The sequence below is a fragment of the Phocoena sinus genome, chromosome 16 (genome assembly GCF_008692025.1).
Source record: "Phocoena sinus isolate mPhoSin1 chromosome 16, mPhoSin1.pri, whole genome shotgun sequence".
NCBI classification, from domain to species: Eukaryota; Metazoa; Chordata; class Mammalia; order Artiodactyla; family Phocoenidae; genus Phocoena; species Phocoena sinus.
Genome location: NC_045778.1, coordinates 911993 through 926627, shown reverse-complemented (window position 1 = coordinate 926627; position 14635 = coordinate 911993). Strand labels below are relative to the sequence as shown.

Here is a 14635-nt window from a genome sequence, read left to right as displayed (position 1 = left end):
TGACGTCAGCGCCGCTGCCCGCCCGCCTGGGACTCCAGGCATCCAGCCCCCTAGCCGTAATAAACTCACCTTAGCTCCCAGCACAAAGTCCCTTTCTGCAGCTGCCCTGCTCCTGAGCCTCGCCTGGTTGCAGGTCTGAGATAAGTGAGGCTCCCGGTGACTACAGGGCCTCCTTTTCTCCCCTGCACTCACCTCTTCCTCATGCCTCTGCATTTAGCACTCTGCACTCTTTGAACTGGACATTACAATGAGTTTTAATTGTTGCTTTACACGTTTTTCCCCCAACGTGACATTTAGTTCTTTTCCTTTATAGTTTTTAAAATTATTTTTTATTGTGCTAACACTGATTTATAATATTACATAAATCTCATGTGTACATTGTATGTCGACTTATGTACACACTACAGCCTGCTCACTGCCAAAAGTTTAGATTCTGTCCATCATCATACAGTTGGCATTTTACCCATTTCACCCTCCCTCCATATTCTCCTTTTAAAATGTCAGTTATTAGTTAGCACCAGGCCTTGGCACAAAGAAGATGACAAGCCAGTGTACAGGTGATGAAAAATTAGATCAGACCTAAATGCAAAGATTATTTATGAAGAAAGTCTTTTCATGCTTTTCCATTAGCATAATGCTTCTATTTTATTCCTTCTATTTCCCTGTCTACATCCATCTCTTTGTACCAAAATGTCCTCTGCTTTATCATCTTCCAATAACCCATCACCACTTAATCTGTATCAGATGAATTTTTGCATATAATTTCTAACTTTTAGAAAAAAGACTTCTCAGATATTAATGCATTGGTGTCCATAAGTGGGAAATACTTCTTCCTTAAAATTGCATAAGGAAAAAATTTTAAAAATGTTTTGATGTAGCACAATGATTATGTTATCTCTAAAGACCAACATTCATTAAATACTTCAAACAACTGTTAAGCCTGAAATAAGAAACGTTAAAGATCTTTAAGACCTAAATAGACATTTCTCCAAAGAAGAATACAGATGGCCAACAAACACATGAAAAGATGCTCAACGTCACTAATTATTAGAGAAATGCAAATCAAAACTACAATGAGGTATCATCTCACACCAGTCAGTATGGTCATCAACAAAAACCCTACAAACAATAAATGTTGGAGAGGGTGGGTAGAAAAGGGAACCCTCCTGCACTGTTGGTGGAAATGTAAATTGATACAGACACTATGGAGAACAGTATGGAGGTTGCTTAAAAAACTAAAAATAGAACTACCATATGACCCAAAAATCCCACTGTTGGGCATATACCCAGAGAAAACCATAATTCAAAAAAACACATGCACCCCAATGTTCATAGCAGCACTATTTACAATAGCCAGGTCACGGAAGCAGCCTAAATGTCCATCAACAGAGTAATGAATAAAGAAGATGTAGTATATACATACAATTGAATATTACTCAGCCATAAAAATGAATGAAGTTGGGTCATTTGCAGAGACGCGGATGGACCTAGAGTGTCATACAGAGTGAAGTATGTCAGAAAGAGAAAAGCAAATATCGTATAATAACACATCTGTAGAATCTAGAAAAATGGTATAGATGATCTTATTTGCAAAGCAGAAAGAGACACAGATGTAGAGAACAAATGCATGGATACCAAGGGGGAAAGGGGTGGGGTGGGAAGAGTTGGGAGACTGGGATTGATACATATACATTATTGATAGTATGCATAAAATAGACAACTGATGGGAACATATTGTATAGCACAGGGAACTCTACCTAATGCACTGTGGTAACTTAAATGGGAGGGAAGTCCAAAAGGGAGGGGATTATCTTTATGTGTATGGCTGTTTCATTTTTTTGTGTGTGCAGTGGAGGCTAACACAACATTGTAAAGCAACCATACTCCAATAAAAATTAATAATAGGGGGCTTCCCTGGTGGCGTAGTGGTTAAGAATCCGCCTGCCAATGCAGGGAACATGAGCCCTGGCCTGGGAATATCCCACATGCCATGTCTGCCACAACTACTGAGTCTGTGCTCTAAAGCCTGCAAGCCACAACTACTGAGACCATGTGCCACAACTACTGAAGCCTGTGCGCCTAGAGCCCATGCTCTGCAACAAGAGAAGCACCCACAATAAGAAGCCTGTGCACCACAACGAAGAGTAGCCCCGCTCACCGCAACTAGAGAAAGCCCGTGCGCAGCAACGAAGACCCAACACAGCCAAAAATAAAAATAAGTAAAATAGATTTATTTTTTAAAAATTAATAATAATTAAAAAGGATCTTCAGACATAGACGATCTAACTTAATTCCACCCTCATGGTAAGTATTTTGCAAGTATCTTTAGGTGATACATACACAATAGGCACAGAACTCTTTTATTATTCATTTTATTTTCATATAAATTAACATCCTAGAAAAATTAAAATAGAAACACTAAATACAGTATTGCACATAGCGATCTCTGTTAAATGCCCTATTATATCATTGAAGAAAGTCATGTACACATGGAGGGGCCGAAGGAGACAGGAGAACAGCAGAACAGCAACCCGATAGCTACTACTTGTCTGTGCATGTCGACTACAGACTGAAAGCTAAGGACCGTACTCTACATAAAAACAAACATAGTTATGATTCAGAGTTTCTTTTAAGTTGATTCTATAATTGGTTTACATTAGCAACACATTTTCCCCTTTATTCACAGCTGTACCCCAAAACATATCATTAAAAGAATTTTTTAAATTTTCTATTAATGTTAGACAAAACCATCACAACGCACCAGGAGCTGATTTTAAAATACTTTCATAGAGAGTGGAAGATTTACTTTTTTCCTCTCAATCTAAAATAAAATCTTTTCCTAGGTGCCTTTAGATCATAAATCCTTGCATACTCATTTCATAGTTTTTAATCAACTGCCATAACACATAAAGACAACCCCAATCAGGTCACAATACTCAGGCAGCTGGGTTTAAGTAACAAGTTCTAGGTAGATGCCAATCCATCTAAAAGTTACTCTTTTTTTTGCCACCAGTTAGTCATGTTTGGCAATTTTATGAGCATCATTTATTTAAATTCCTTAAAAGTATTGTGTCATTTTCTTTGTGAAGGGCAATGGTAAAAGTACAGAGAGGCACAGCTTTGGTTTAATTGACCTTTGCTGCAGATTGGCTTTATGTAAGGTCCCAAAGGACATAGTTGATAAACACCCTCATTTCTGATTCCTGCCTATTTTAAATGATTTATAGGAAGGGTTTTCCTTTTGCTATATTCTTTTCTATTCATTATATGATGAGTAAAAAAAATGAAAATCTTCTTTCACAAATATATAGTTACAGAGACCAACCCAAGAGCTGGGAAAGCCTTGACTATGACATATATAAATGGTACTTCAATTTCAAAATAGAAAATTTATATGTAGACGTGAAACTGATACAAACAATTCACTAGAAATAACATTTTAACCATAACTCTAAATGCAGTGATGTGGAGTACTGGTCGTCAGTAGAATGGAACGTGTTTCACTGTGACAGGGCTATTTGCACATCATTAAATTGAAGGTTACTGTTTAGCATGTTCAGAATTAATGCAGATACTGCCTCTTACACATGCTGTTTTGGTCTATCGGTAAAATACCATAAGCTTTTACAAAAAGAAAAGGTGTCACATTCTCCACTGGCCTACTGCTTTTGCTTTTTTTCTTTTCTTTTTTTTTAATATACAGTAGAATTCAACAATCAGTGAACTGTCTGGAAAACACAAAGATTATGCAAGAGGCCAAGAAGAAAAGTGATCAAGATGATGAGTTTCCTTCCTGCCCTAGGTCGGCTGAATTCTGTGGAAGTGGCTGCAGGGACTCATTTTCTTTCTGCTTTTCTTTGTTCAGGTTTTCATGCTTATTTTCGCTTTCTGAAAATAAATGCACCAGGGAAGAGTTATAGTTAGAAGGAAGAACTTTAAAAATGTATGGCATTTAGAATAGCCCAAACAAGGTCTTTTCATTTGGATCAAATTCTTTGAAAAAAGGTTAAAGATACACAAGGTGATAAAGGAATAAAATAGAAGTAGAATCTTTTTTATCTTTTAGAATTTTCACTAAGACAAATCACTGAATGTTTTTGAGGAAAAAAGTTTTGAAAATTTAGCTTCTAATCGACATGAAAGAATACCGGGTCACCTTTTTCATTTTCTCATATTTATGTGTGCAAATACATAAATATGAAAATTGAATCGAGGCTTCATCTCATGGTTAATGTGATTTAACTCTCTTCTATCCTTATAATTCCATAATTGTGGTTAATAAATAACTTCCTGCTCATTCTATACATGTACTTTAAGATTGTACTTTCATCAAAAAGACAGAACATAAACCAAACCATAATAAAATACTTGTTGTTACATAAGATTTTGATACAGAGAAACTGAAAGGAAAATATCTTTTAAATGAAAATATAATTTCTAACTTTTTTCTAAATAAAGCTGTTTAACGGTATTCCAATTTGGGTTATTTGAATATCTTCCATTTAGACTATGTGAGACTAGCTCAATTCAAACTGCTCCTATTTTAAGGCCTAAAACATCATCATTTACTTACTCTGTGGGGTCAAATGACAACCCCTCGAACACTCAACACTGACAGTACCACAAGGGAAAACTCGTCATTTCCACCACCCTTCCCTCTCTGGGGGCACAACTTGGTGTTTTATTTTGAAGGGGAGAGCGGACAAAGAGGGAACACCTTGGCTTGTTACACTCGGGCTGTGGGCTGACGGCTGCTGGGCAGCCGACTCCGCAGAGCCTGAGCCCTGGTCCCAGCAAAGGACAACACTACACCTGGCATTTCATGTGTTAGATCCCAAGGGTGCTCATCCAATTACAACAGCTGTGCTGTGACCCGTGTATGATGAGGAAAGTGAACGATGGCCCCCAACTCTGCCAGCAACCCCACACACATACGTGCACCCCCTCAGTGGATTTATCTTAATTGTTAGTCTTTGAATGCTGAGATTCTTTTAGCCTTTGGGGCCTGATTAAAGGCAGAAGGAAAAGGAGATTCTTTAAGTCAGAGGCTCATTATTTGTTCAAACTTAAGAGGAAAATAATTAAAATATTATTAGATGAATTTGTATATATTGAGAAAAGAGTGCTTAAAAGCCAAAGAAAATCACAAGTTAAAAAAACAGAATAAATACTTACAATTCCAGAGTCATGTCTTGGTTTTATTTTATAAAGTGATTTTCCCTTTTTCTGCCTACATACCTCTTCAGCTTCTTTTACTCTGGGTGGGGGAGAAAACACACAATTTAAACAAAGATTTAGAAAGCTAACTACAATCCACCTATAGCAGTTGATTTATTAGAGAAAAATACCACATACCACAATGTCACCTGACATTTGATTTAAAAACAGAATGTTAGAGCTAGAGGCGAATTCACCCAGTGGTTCTTAACTTGGAATCAAAGGATGTGGAATGGAATAGAATACAGCACATTTATATTTTTAGGCTACACTTTATCCTATACTAATGGAGTCTTACATTCAGAAGTAAAGTAAAGAAATATCCTTCATTTTCAGGTGAGGGTGCTGAGTTTGGCTCCATTACATAAATGGGGCTGGCACTATTATATAAATCAGAAGCATTAAATAATTAAATAAGCAGTACCATATAAAAACTCATATGTTTATTTAAAACGGTCTTAGGTTCAGTTTCCACATTGCATTTTCCCAGGCATGGAAGTCTGTGCAATGAATACTTGGGGTGTTTTTTAAAAAATTGAGCTTCATTAAGCATGGGAATGAGTCATTCAAAAGCAGAAAATAGAGAGTGAGCAGTAATGTTTGAACGCGTCTAGGATTTCTTTTTAAACACACGCTCCAAGGGAAAACAGTATTGAGTTTACCAGAGGAACAGTTAAAAGAGGACGTCATGGGGAGGGAGGCTGTGCAGCAAGTCTGGCTCTGCTGTCTGATGCTGGGTAACATCTGCTCGCTCTGCCCTCTGTGTCCCTTAGGAAGGACAAGTGCTCGAGAATGCAGAACAGCATCACTAAGAATATCACACAGAGCTGCTGCAAAGGTCCAAAAAGTTTTACTTTAAAAGTTCTTTATAGTAATGCAATTATACTCCTATAAGGATGTTAAAAAAAAAATCAGTCCATGACTTTATAAACAGACATATTTATATATATAAAAAAGTTCTTTATAAAATACTGTAAAATGTTACCAATGGTTGCTTTAACTAAACAAATAGTAAGAAATCTGTAAACTGGAATTCTATTAATAAAAATAGGTGCCATAAGAAAGAAAATAACCTATTAGGTTAATTTGTTTTTATTACTGTGGTTTTCCTCGGGAATTAAAAATAGAGTATTTCTGGAGAAACTGAAAAGGCCGTGACTTATCTTAATAAAAGACTTAGATCTTGAAACCTGGTTCCTGAAAGAAATTAGTTTTAAATATACTTCTTGAGCCTGATGGTAAAAGTTCTAATGGTAGAATTCATCTCTTATGCAGTTGAAAGAACCCCTGTTTTTAAACAACAGAAGGGAACAAATCATGGAGTACAGCAGCTATGAGGTTACTGTTGCAGCTCACAGTAAAGCGTGGCAGATCAAAATAAATCCTTTTGGATGTAAAATGCCTGCTGAGTTGCTAATGTCAGTAATTCCAGAAAATGATGACAGTTTAGAAGACAATCCATTGTTACCACTTCTACTACTTTCTTCCCAAGCCATAAGTTTGCCTTTAAGCTTTTCTCCAAACATCTGAATACAAACACAGTATAACAAACTAGGGATTGCAGAGTTCCCATCTTCCTCTGAAATAACTACCAGTTAATATAAGTTGAAATATTTGGACAAGAAATTAAGGAAAACATTTTTTTTTTTTAGCAGTTAGCAAAAATCCAGTAGATCCCCTTTTAAGTTTGCTTGGAGCTCTTTAAAGCGTTTTGTGACATTTAAAATAAATCTACTTCACAAGTTTATAAATCACCAAAGCATCTTAATTTTCTCACTATCTTACTTATTTTGTTCTTAAAAGTTTTTTCTAAGTATCACAGGAAGCTGAGTCTAATACAAACATATTAAATTTTACACAAAAACAAGTCCAGCCATTCCCACAGCAGACACAAGGAGAGCTAGAGAGAGTGGTCAGGGAGCCCTCGCAGTGACTGGGCACCGGGCTAAGGGCACTTAAGCCCGGCGTCTGTCAGAGGAGAGGCCCGTGCGCACAGAGGCTGGGGCGCTCGGAGTCCAGCGCCGGGTTGGGGGGCTATGCCCCGAGGGGACCCTGGGGTTGGCGGGTGGGGTTCCTGAAATTCTTCGGAAGCAGGTCGACAGTTGAACTTCGTTTCAAAGAGAAATCTTAATTTTCCATACTTTTCTTGGAAGGGGAAATGGGGCTGAGGGTGAGGGGAGAGGACTTGTACAGAGTAACCTGGGGGCGCCGCGGGGACCCTGCTGCCTGGGACCCGCCACCGAGGCCAGAGCTCCCCCGCCCCGCTGCTTCCCTGTCCGACGGGAGCGAGTGGTCCCTGCGTCCCCAGACCCCAGCCGCGCACATGGCTCCCAAGCGGTCGCTCAAGGTCAGGAGCAGAGGAATCACGGAGAATCAGATAAAACGCAGCTCCCGGGACCCCACGTGTCTGTTCTGGGCCAGGTGTCTCTGTTCCCCCACCGTACCCGACCCCTGCCAGGACATGCTCAGAAGCAGCACTGGGAGAATCTGATCTGATGTGGGCGCCCGTGGGCGACACCGGGAGAAGCTGCGCCCCGGAACCGAGTTGGTGGTTCCCCACGCGGCGCCCCAGGACCCCGGCGCTCCCTCCCCCTCGAGGCAACGCCGTGAACCTCCAGGTCACGACCGCAAACCACAGGAATGGGCTCCCTGCAGTCCCCTTGGGGCCCACCCATCCTAAGTCTCCTAGCAAATGCTGCTTCTTCCAAAGTCCAATTTTATTTCAACAAAACTCTGACATTTTCCCCACACTTTAGGCAGGAAAAAAGAACGTGTCCCTGGAGGTGAGCTTGCCGCCAGAGTTGGCAGAAATAAGAGGAAAAATAATGAGGTGAGCCGGAAGGGAGAGTGCCCCCGAGTGCCCTCCTACTTGGGCCTCCCTCTGGGGGTCAGGAGGAGTTCTCGGCTCCAAGTGCAGGGCCCTTGAGTAACTCTCTTCCCTCTGCCTCGCCCCTCATTCAATGAGTGCTAAAATTTCCTGAACTGAGTAGGAAAAAGATGTTCCTTTCATAACTAGATATTAAGTGAAAAGGCACAGTGGTGATAACTTTTCAAATAACAAAAATGACCTACACGTCTTATTTGGAAAGGAGGAGGGGAGTGAAAAGAGGGATAGTACTTCATTTATAAAGAGAAAGCAGTCACATGAGGAAGGAGGAAGTCAGGTCTTGGCTGAAGGGGACAGTCCTTGGCCTGCACTTGAGTTTAACCTCCAGTTAGGAGGGGTCTGTGATTGGCGTATGGATTCATAGCTCTTGTGCATGATTCATGAAGATGATTTTTTTTTAATGTGGCTGCATTCACACAAAAGGGACTGCCAGGGCATTCGTTAATCAAGATTTGACTCTATTAGTCAGTCTCCCAAGGCAACAGAAATAAAAGCAAAAATAATGGGACCTGATCAAACTTACAAACTTTTGTACTGCAAAGGAAACCATAAACAAAATGAAAAGACAACCTACTGGCTGGGAGAAAATATTTGCAAATGATGCAACTGACAAGGGCTTAATTTCCAATATACGAACAGCTCACACAACTCAGTAATAAAAAACCAAACAACCCAACTGAAAACTGGGCAGAAGATCAAGACATTTCTTCAAAGAAGACATACAGATGGCCAATAGGCACATGAAAAGATGATCAACATTGCTAATTATTAGAGAAATGCAAATCAAAACTACAATGAGGTACCACCTCATACCATTCAGAATGGCCATCCTCAAAAAGTATACAAATAACAAATGCTGGCGAAGGTGCGGAGAAAAGGGAACCCTCCCACTGTTGGTGGGAATGTAAATTGGGGCAGCCACTACGGGAAACAGTCTGGAGGTTCCTCAAAAAACTAAAAATAGAGTTATCGTATGATCCAGCAATCCCACTCATGGGCATGTATCCGGACAAAACTATAATTCAAAAAGATACATGCACCCCTACGTTCATAGCAGCACTATTCACAATAGCCAAGACATGGAAACAACCTAAACGCCCATCAACAGATGAATGGATAAAGAAGATGTTTTATATATATATGCAATGGAGTATTACTTAACCATAAAAAGAATGAAATAATGCCATTTGCAGCAACAAGGATGGACCTAGAGATTATCATACTAAGCAGAGTCAGAAAGACAAATACCATATGATATCACTTATATGTGGAATCTAACATATGACACAAATGAACTTATCTACAAAACAGAAACAGACTCACAGACATAAAGAACAGACTTGTGGCTGCCAATTGGGAGGGGGCTGAGGAAGAGATGGCTTAGAAGTTTGGGATTAGCAGATGCAAACTATTATATATAGGATGAGTAAATAACAAGGTTCTATTGTATAGTACAGGGAACAATATTCAATATCCTATGATAAACTATAATGGAAAAGAATATAAAAATATATATGTATGTATAACTGAGTCACTTTGCTGTACAGCAGAAATTAACATTGTAAGTCAACTATACTTCAATAAAATAAACACACACACACAAAAAAATAGATTTTTACCTTATTAGATAACTAAAAAGGGAAGTAAAAAATTTTCAGATGACATCTTTGGTAGGCTAATTATAACAACTGCAACTTCTAACCAGAAATCTAGACAACAAAGAGAATATGAACAAAAACAAATGATGTGATAAGGAAAACTCTTCTCTCATCACGTTTAGTGGTTTTGGAAAAAAAACAACACAGAAAGCAGAGACTAGAAAACAGGAAAGGTAGACAGAACAGAAGGATACAAATAGTATGGCCATGAAATTTGACGTTTATGTTAAATTTTGGTGTCATATCTTTTATTGTCCATAAAACTTCAGACACAACAATGTGCTGAATACTTTTCAAAACTATGAACTTATCCCTCAAATGAAGGACCAAAAGTAGTAAAATAATATGAGGCGCTCCTTGATCTTTTAAGGGAGAAATTAATCATGGGAAAAAACCAAAAAACAGATGGAATCAGGTTTGGAAAACAGAGTAGGTGACCAATTTGAACAAATATTTTTTGTTCTTAATTTTTGTCCTGGCAATGGGTCAGAAAGAGTTAGATAAATGAATGGGTGATTCCCAGTAAGTGGAAACTCACTCCCTAGAAGGACCAATCTTTGTATAACCAATTTTGAATAGACTTTTTGAAGAAATGAAACTTTTCTCTTTCTTAAACAGATGGAAATATTTAACATTTACTTGATGCCACCTTCATCACTGTTGTGATGTGCGGACTCAGGCCTCCCTCAAGGTCCCGAAGGCGTAGATAGCAGCTCACCCACTCTGACGTCACACTGTGCTCTATTGGACTTGACCTCACAGCCAGTTTTAAATCCTCTGTCTGTTCCTAAGATGGCACGTTGTGATCACTCCTCGCGGTGCTAGCATATCTGCCTTACGTAGATCCTCTCTCTTCTTTAAAAAATTCCTGTCTTCTCTAGAGGGGAAAACCAGACAACTAAGCTCATCTAAATGAGCCTCAAATTAGAGCAATAATGCTCTGAGTTCAGTCCCAGCTACACCTGGGCCTGGAGGCAGTCCTGTCAGCTGCCAGGGCTTCTCCCCCACACACCGCCCTCCACCTCTCACAGCTGGGTCTGGAAGGTTAGGGCGGCCAGGAGTCTGACTCACAGTCGGGCAGGACACGACAGCGACAGCCAGCGACAGCACTCAGAGTGTCTGGTGAGAAGATCCTAAGACACCGCACAACCCGACCTGCCCATTCAGCAGCTTGTTTGGGAAGATGTCAAGTGAGACTGGAATGAATGTGAAACCTGAAATTCAAGCTTATCAAGGTAGAGAAGTGTGACACCATTAGTCAGTAATGACAGATTTTGTGATGCTACAGAGAATACAGGATAAGGAGTGTGAGCAATGTGACTATGAGATGAGTCCTCCATTGAAACTGTTGTCTGGGCAAAAATGGCCAGAGGAAAACATAACATCTCTAAGCTGAAAATTTCAAGAAAACTCTTATACTAAATTTATCTTCTAAAAAATAAAGTTGTAAATGTAACCTATAAAGAAGCTAAATGAATTTCAATACATCTATATAGATCTTTACTCCCTACATTCAAAAATTTTCAGTTGTAGCAGCTTCCTCTGGCTTTAAGATATTAAGCTTAGAAGTTATTAAGCATAGAAAATTTGAGTCCAGGAGACTGAGAATATTTTTAAGGTTTATATCACAGAGAAGACAAAGGTAGGTGACAAAATGAAAAATATTTTTTTATCATAGAATTTCTTGAAACAGCATAATCTATAAAAATACTGAATCACTATGTTGTACAACTGAAACTAACATAATGTAAGTCAACTATACTTCAATTTAAAAAAAGAAACTAGTTTAAATTCCAATAATAATTTTGTCCTTAATACAACTGGATACATTTATACTAAAGGTTATTCTAAATAGAGTGGTTTCTGATTTCTCTCCTAATAAAAATGTATATTTCTCTGCACTTTCCTTCCCAAGCCCCAGACCCATTTATTGTAAGGCAAACATACAAAAAGTTCAATGTGATTCAGTGTAAAGACAGTTTGTGAGATGCAACAGTGACACAGACACAGAGAAGAGAAACCACACCTCCCTGTGGCCCGCAGGCCGAGTAATCTGTATCTACTTTATAGAGCAAACACCCGGCGGCCTCACCCTCATTAAGAAAACAGGTATGCTACCGTCATTCAATGGAATGAGAAGGGAGCCACTCCTGCCACTGAGCAGTAACAATCTGGCCTAAGTGAGTGTAGGGCGGCCGGGTTCACTGCCCGCCGGGGCAGGGGCGTGGGGTCCCCTCGCGGAGATAGGTCTCCGCCGACCTGCTGAGAGCAGACCACTCCCCCGCCCAGCTCAGAGGAGTCCCCACAGCTGCCTACTAAGCCCAGAGAAACCATTCTAATCCAAAAGAGAGGGGAGGGGCTCTGGACGGAGGCTGGGTGGGAGTCGGCATGTGGCTCCAGTAGAGCCGGAAGCAGGTGTAGACGCCCTGTGGACTCGACTCCATCTCGGCCTGCCCTCCTTTATGACGAAGATGCTCACCACCACCACCCCAAACCCCCTGAAAATATAGTGGAAACCATCAACCACAGCGCTCCTTATCACTGCAATGGAAAAGAACTGAAGTTTCGTCAGGCATGTATTTCTGAATTTGAGTCTAATTTCTGAATTTCATCGCTCATACTCTCTGACTCTTTCAGAGAAAACTGCCTCCGCGCCTCCAGGGCTGACGGCGCAGTTAGTACCAGCGAGCGCACAGCTGCAGCGACTCAAGGCGGCCACGCTTTACACGACCCCCGCCCAAGGACTGGCCTGGGGAGCCCCGCCTGGGGATGGTGCCTCAGAGACTGGCTTGGGGACCCCCGCCTGAAGACCACGCCTCGGGGACCAGCCTGGGGACCCCCACCCCTGGACCACGCTTCGGAGTAGAGGTGGGTCAAAAGAGAGGAATCATTCATTCAGAAGATAACATTCAAGCAGTCAAATGAATTCTTTACAGTCGGCATCTCTTTGATAACTGTCTAATGTTCTACAAATATAGGCCATTGTAACTCATGGATGAGCTACTATAGGAAGAAATGTTTCCCCCTAGGTTTGGAAAGGCTGTAGGTGAGGAAAGATGGGTCCGGAGGACACAGCTGGGTTCTCCGGCTGGGCTCTCACTTCAAGGCAAACAAAACAAAAAATCACACACACACATCTCAGAATAACCCCATGAGGTAGGTACTGCTGTTACTCAACTTTTACAGTGAAGAAACTGAAACTTAAAATGGTCACATTACTCGCTTAGGGTCAGAAACCAGCGTTGCAGATCCAGACAGACACAGACAACACCTCCTCAGCTCTAGGTGTAATAAGCATCGATCTGTGTGGCCTCCTCAAAAGGCAAGGCATGGGATGATGAAAAACACGGCCACCAAAATCTTCCTCTAGTTATACATATGTACATAGTTATTTACATTTATGTATTTATACTTATCATGTATTTATATATTTACATTCATTATATTAATTTATATTTATTATATTTATTTTTATTTCTGTTTATTTAGAAGCATTTCATTTTAAAAGACTGAATTTTCTAAAACTCTGAACATATAAAACGTGGCAGGTTAAAATGGTTTTTGAAAGAGAAACTATTTGGGAAAGTGGGTGCATGTATTTTACTAGCTCCTGAGGAGAAGCACTCTAACTGGACAAATTCTGAACCCTATTCAAGGAAAAGTATTAATGGAAACACAGTGGGCTGTAGTGTTCATCTTTGAAAAAGGAAAGCATGCAAGATCATCCGGAGAAAAAACTACCACCACATTTTCTTGATTCTAATTTCTAGGAGGAATTCTTGACAGTGGCTCTCTACATAAGGGATGTGAACTGTAGTCAGTAAAAATCTAAAAATACAGAAGACAGAGAAATTTTCTAATGGCTTTTTTCTTTCTAAACACAAATCCTCAATATAAACAGCAACTAAATTTTAAGTTTTAACTCAATGAAGGCGTTTCTGAGGAAAGGGGATTCAGCACACACTTGGGAGTGTGTTGTGCCCTTGCTTTTTGGTGATCTAACCTGATAGAGGGCTACAACTCTGAGAAACCCAGAAGGACAGTGAGCACATTTCCCCCACTATCTCAGATCCCAATGGTCTCAACTGAACAGCAGTCAGTAGGTGGTTAGAGTCTCTGACAAATGTTGGAAATGCTGACAAGCTGTGCTGCTGAAGATGGGAGATGCATTTACCTTAGTGACTAGATGATTAAACAGTAAGGTTCACACTCCACTGTGTAAATAAAGACCATGAATTATATTCTGTCAAACCAGAGTATCATTTTCTCATGTTCTTCCCACAAGGAATTTACCGTGGTATCAGAAAAAGTTGAGAAATCTAGAAGGTGCCATTTAGAACGTTTAAAAATGCTTAGATGATAAGCTTTTAACCGTTACTGAAAATAGTAATATTTGTATTCATAAACATGTTAGGATTTTAAAGCTCTGATAACATAGTTTTCACTGTTAATTAAAAATCGCTCATTTAAAAAAAAAGGGTTTCTTTTTCTCATGGCTCTTGTAGTAGAGACTATTTTAATTCTACATTAGACCCAGATTTACATGGAATTTACAAAAGTAGCTCAGCTGATGTGCCCTTTATCTAAGTCCCGTAACAATGACCATGTTCTTTCTGTAGGTATTGAGGATGTTTTACATTTCCTCAACAAAATGGTTAAAATGACAGCTCCTGGTCTCACAAATTCATGATAGTAAATAAAATGAACTTCTATCATACATGATGGCCAAAACTATTATAAAATCACATTTGACAGCAAAGTACCTCTTTTATTACAGGAGACCAGTGTTGTTTACTACATTTGACATTTTTTGTGCAAACATCCGTTTACTATTTCCACCTGTGTTAAGATATTTTCTTAATTTCAGCAATTC

General features: G+C 39.7%; 1 protein-coding gene across 1 annotated transcript in view; it reads right to left on the bottom strand.

Moving 5' to 3' along the window:
- Positions 1-2356: 2356 nt before the first annotated feature.
- FMN2 (formin 2) overlaps positions 2357-14635 on the bottom strand; it is a 322361-nt gene continuing 310082 nt past the window's right edge. The window contains exons 17-18 of the mRNA XM_032609063.1: positions 5176-5257; positions 2357-3888 (exon numbers count right to left, since the gene is read on the bottom strand). Coding sequence (XP_032464954.1) covers positions 3862-3888; positions 5176-5257 — 109 coding nt within the window. The 3' untranslated portion in view covers positions 2357-3861. The remainder of the gene's footprint in view (positions 3889-5175; positions 5258-14635) is intronic.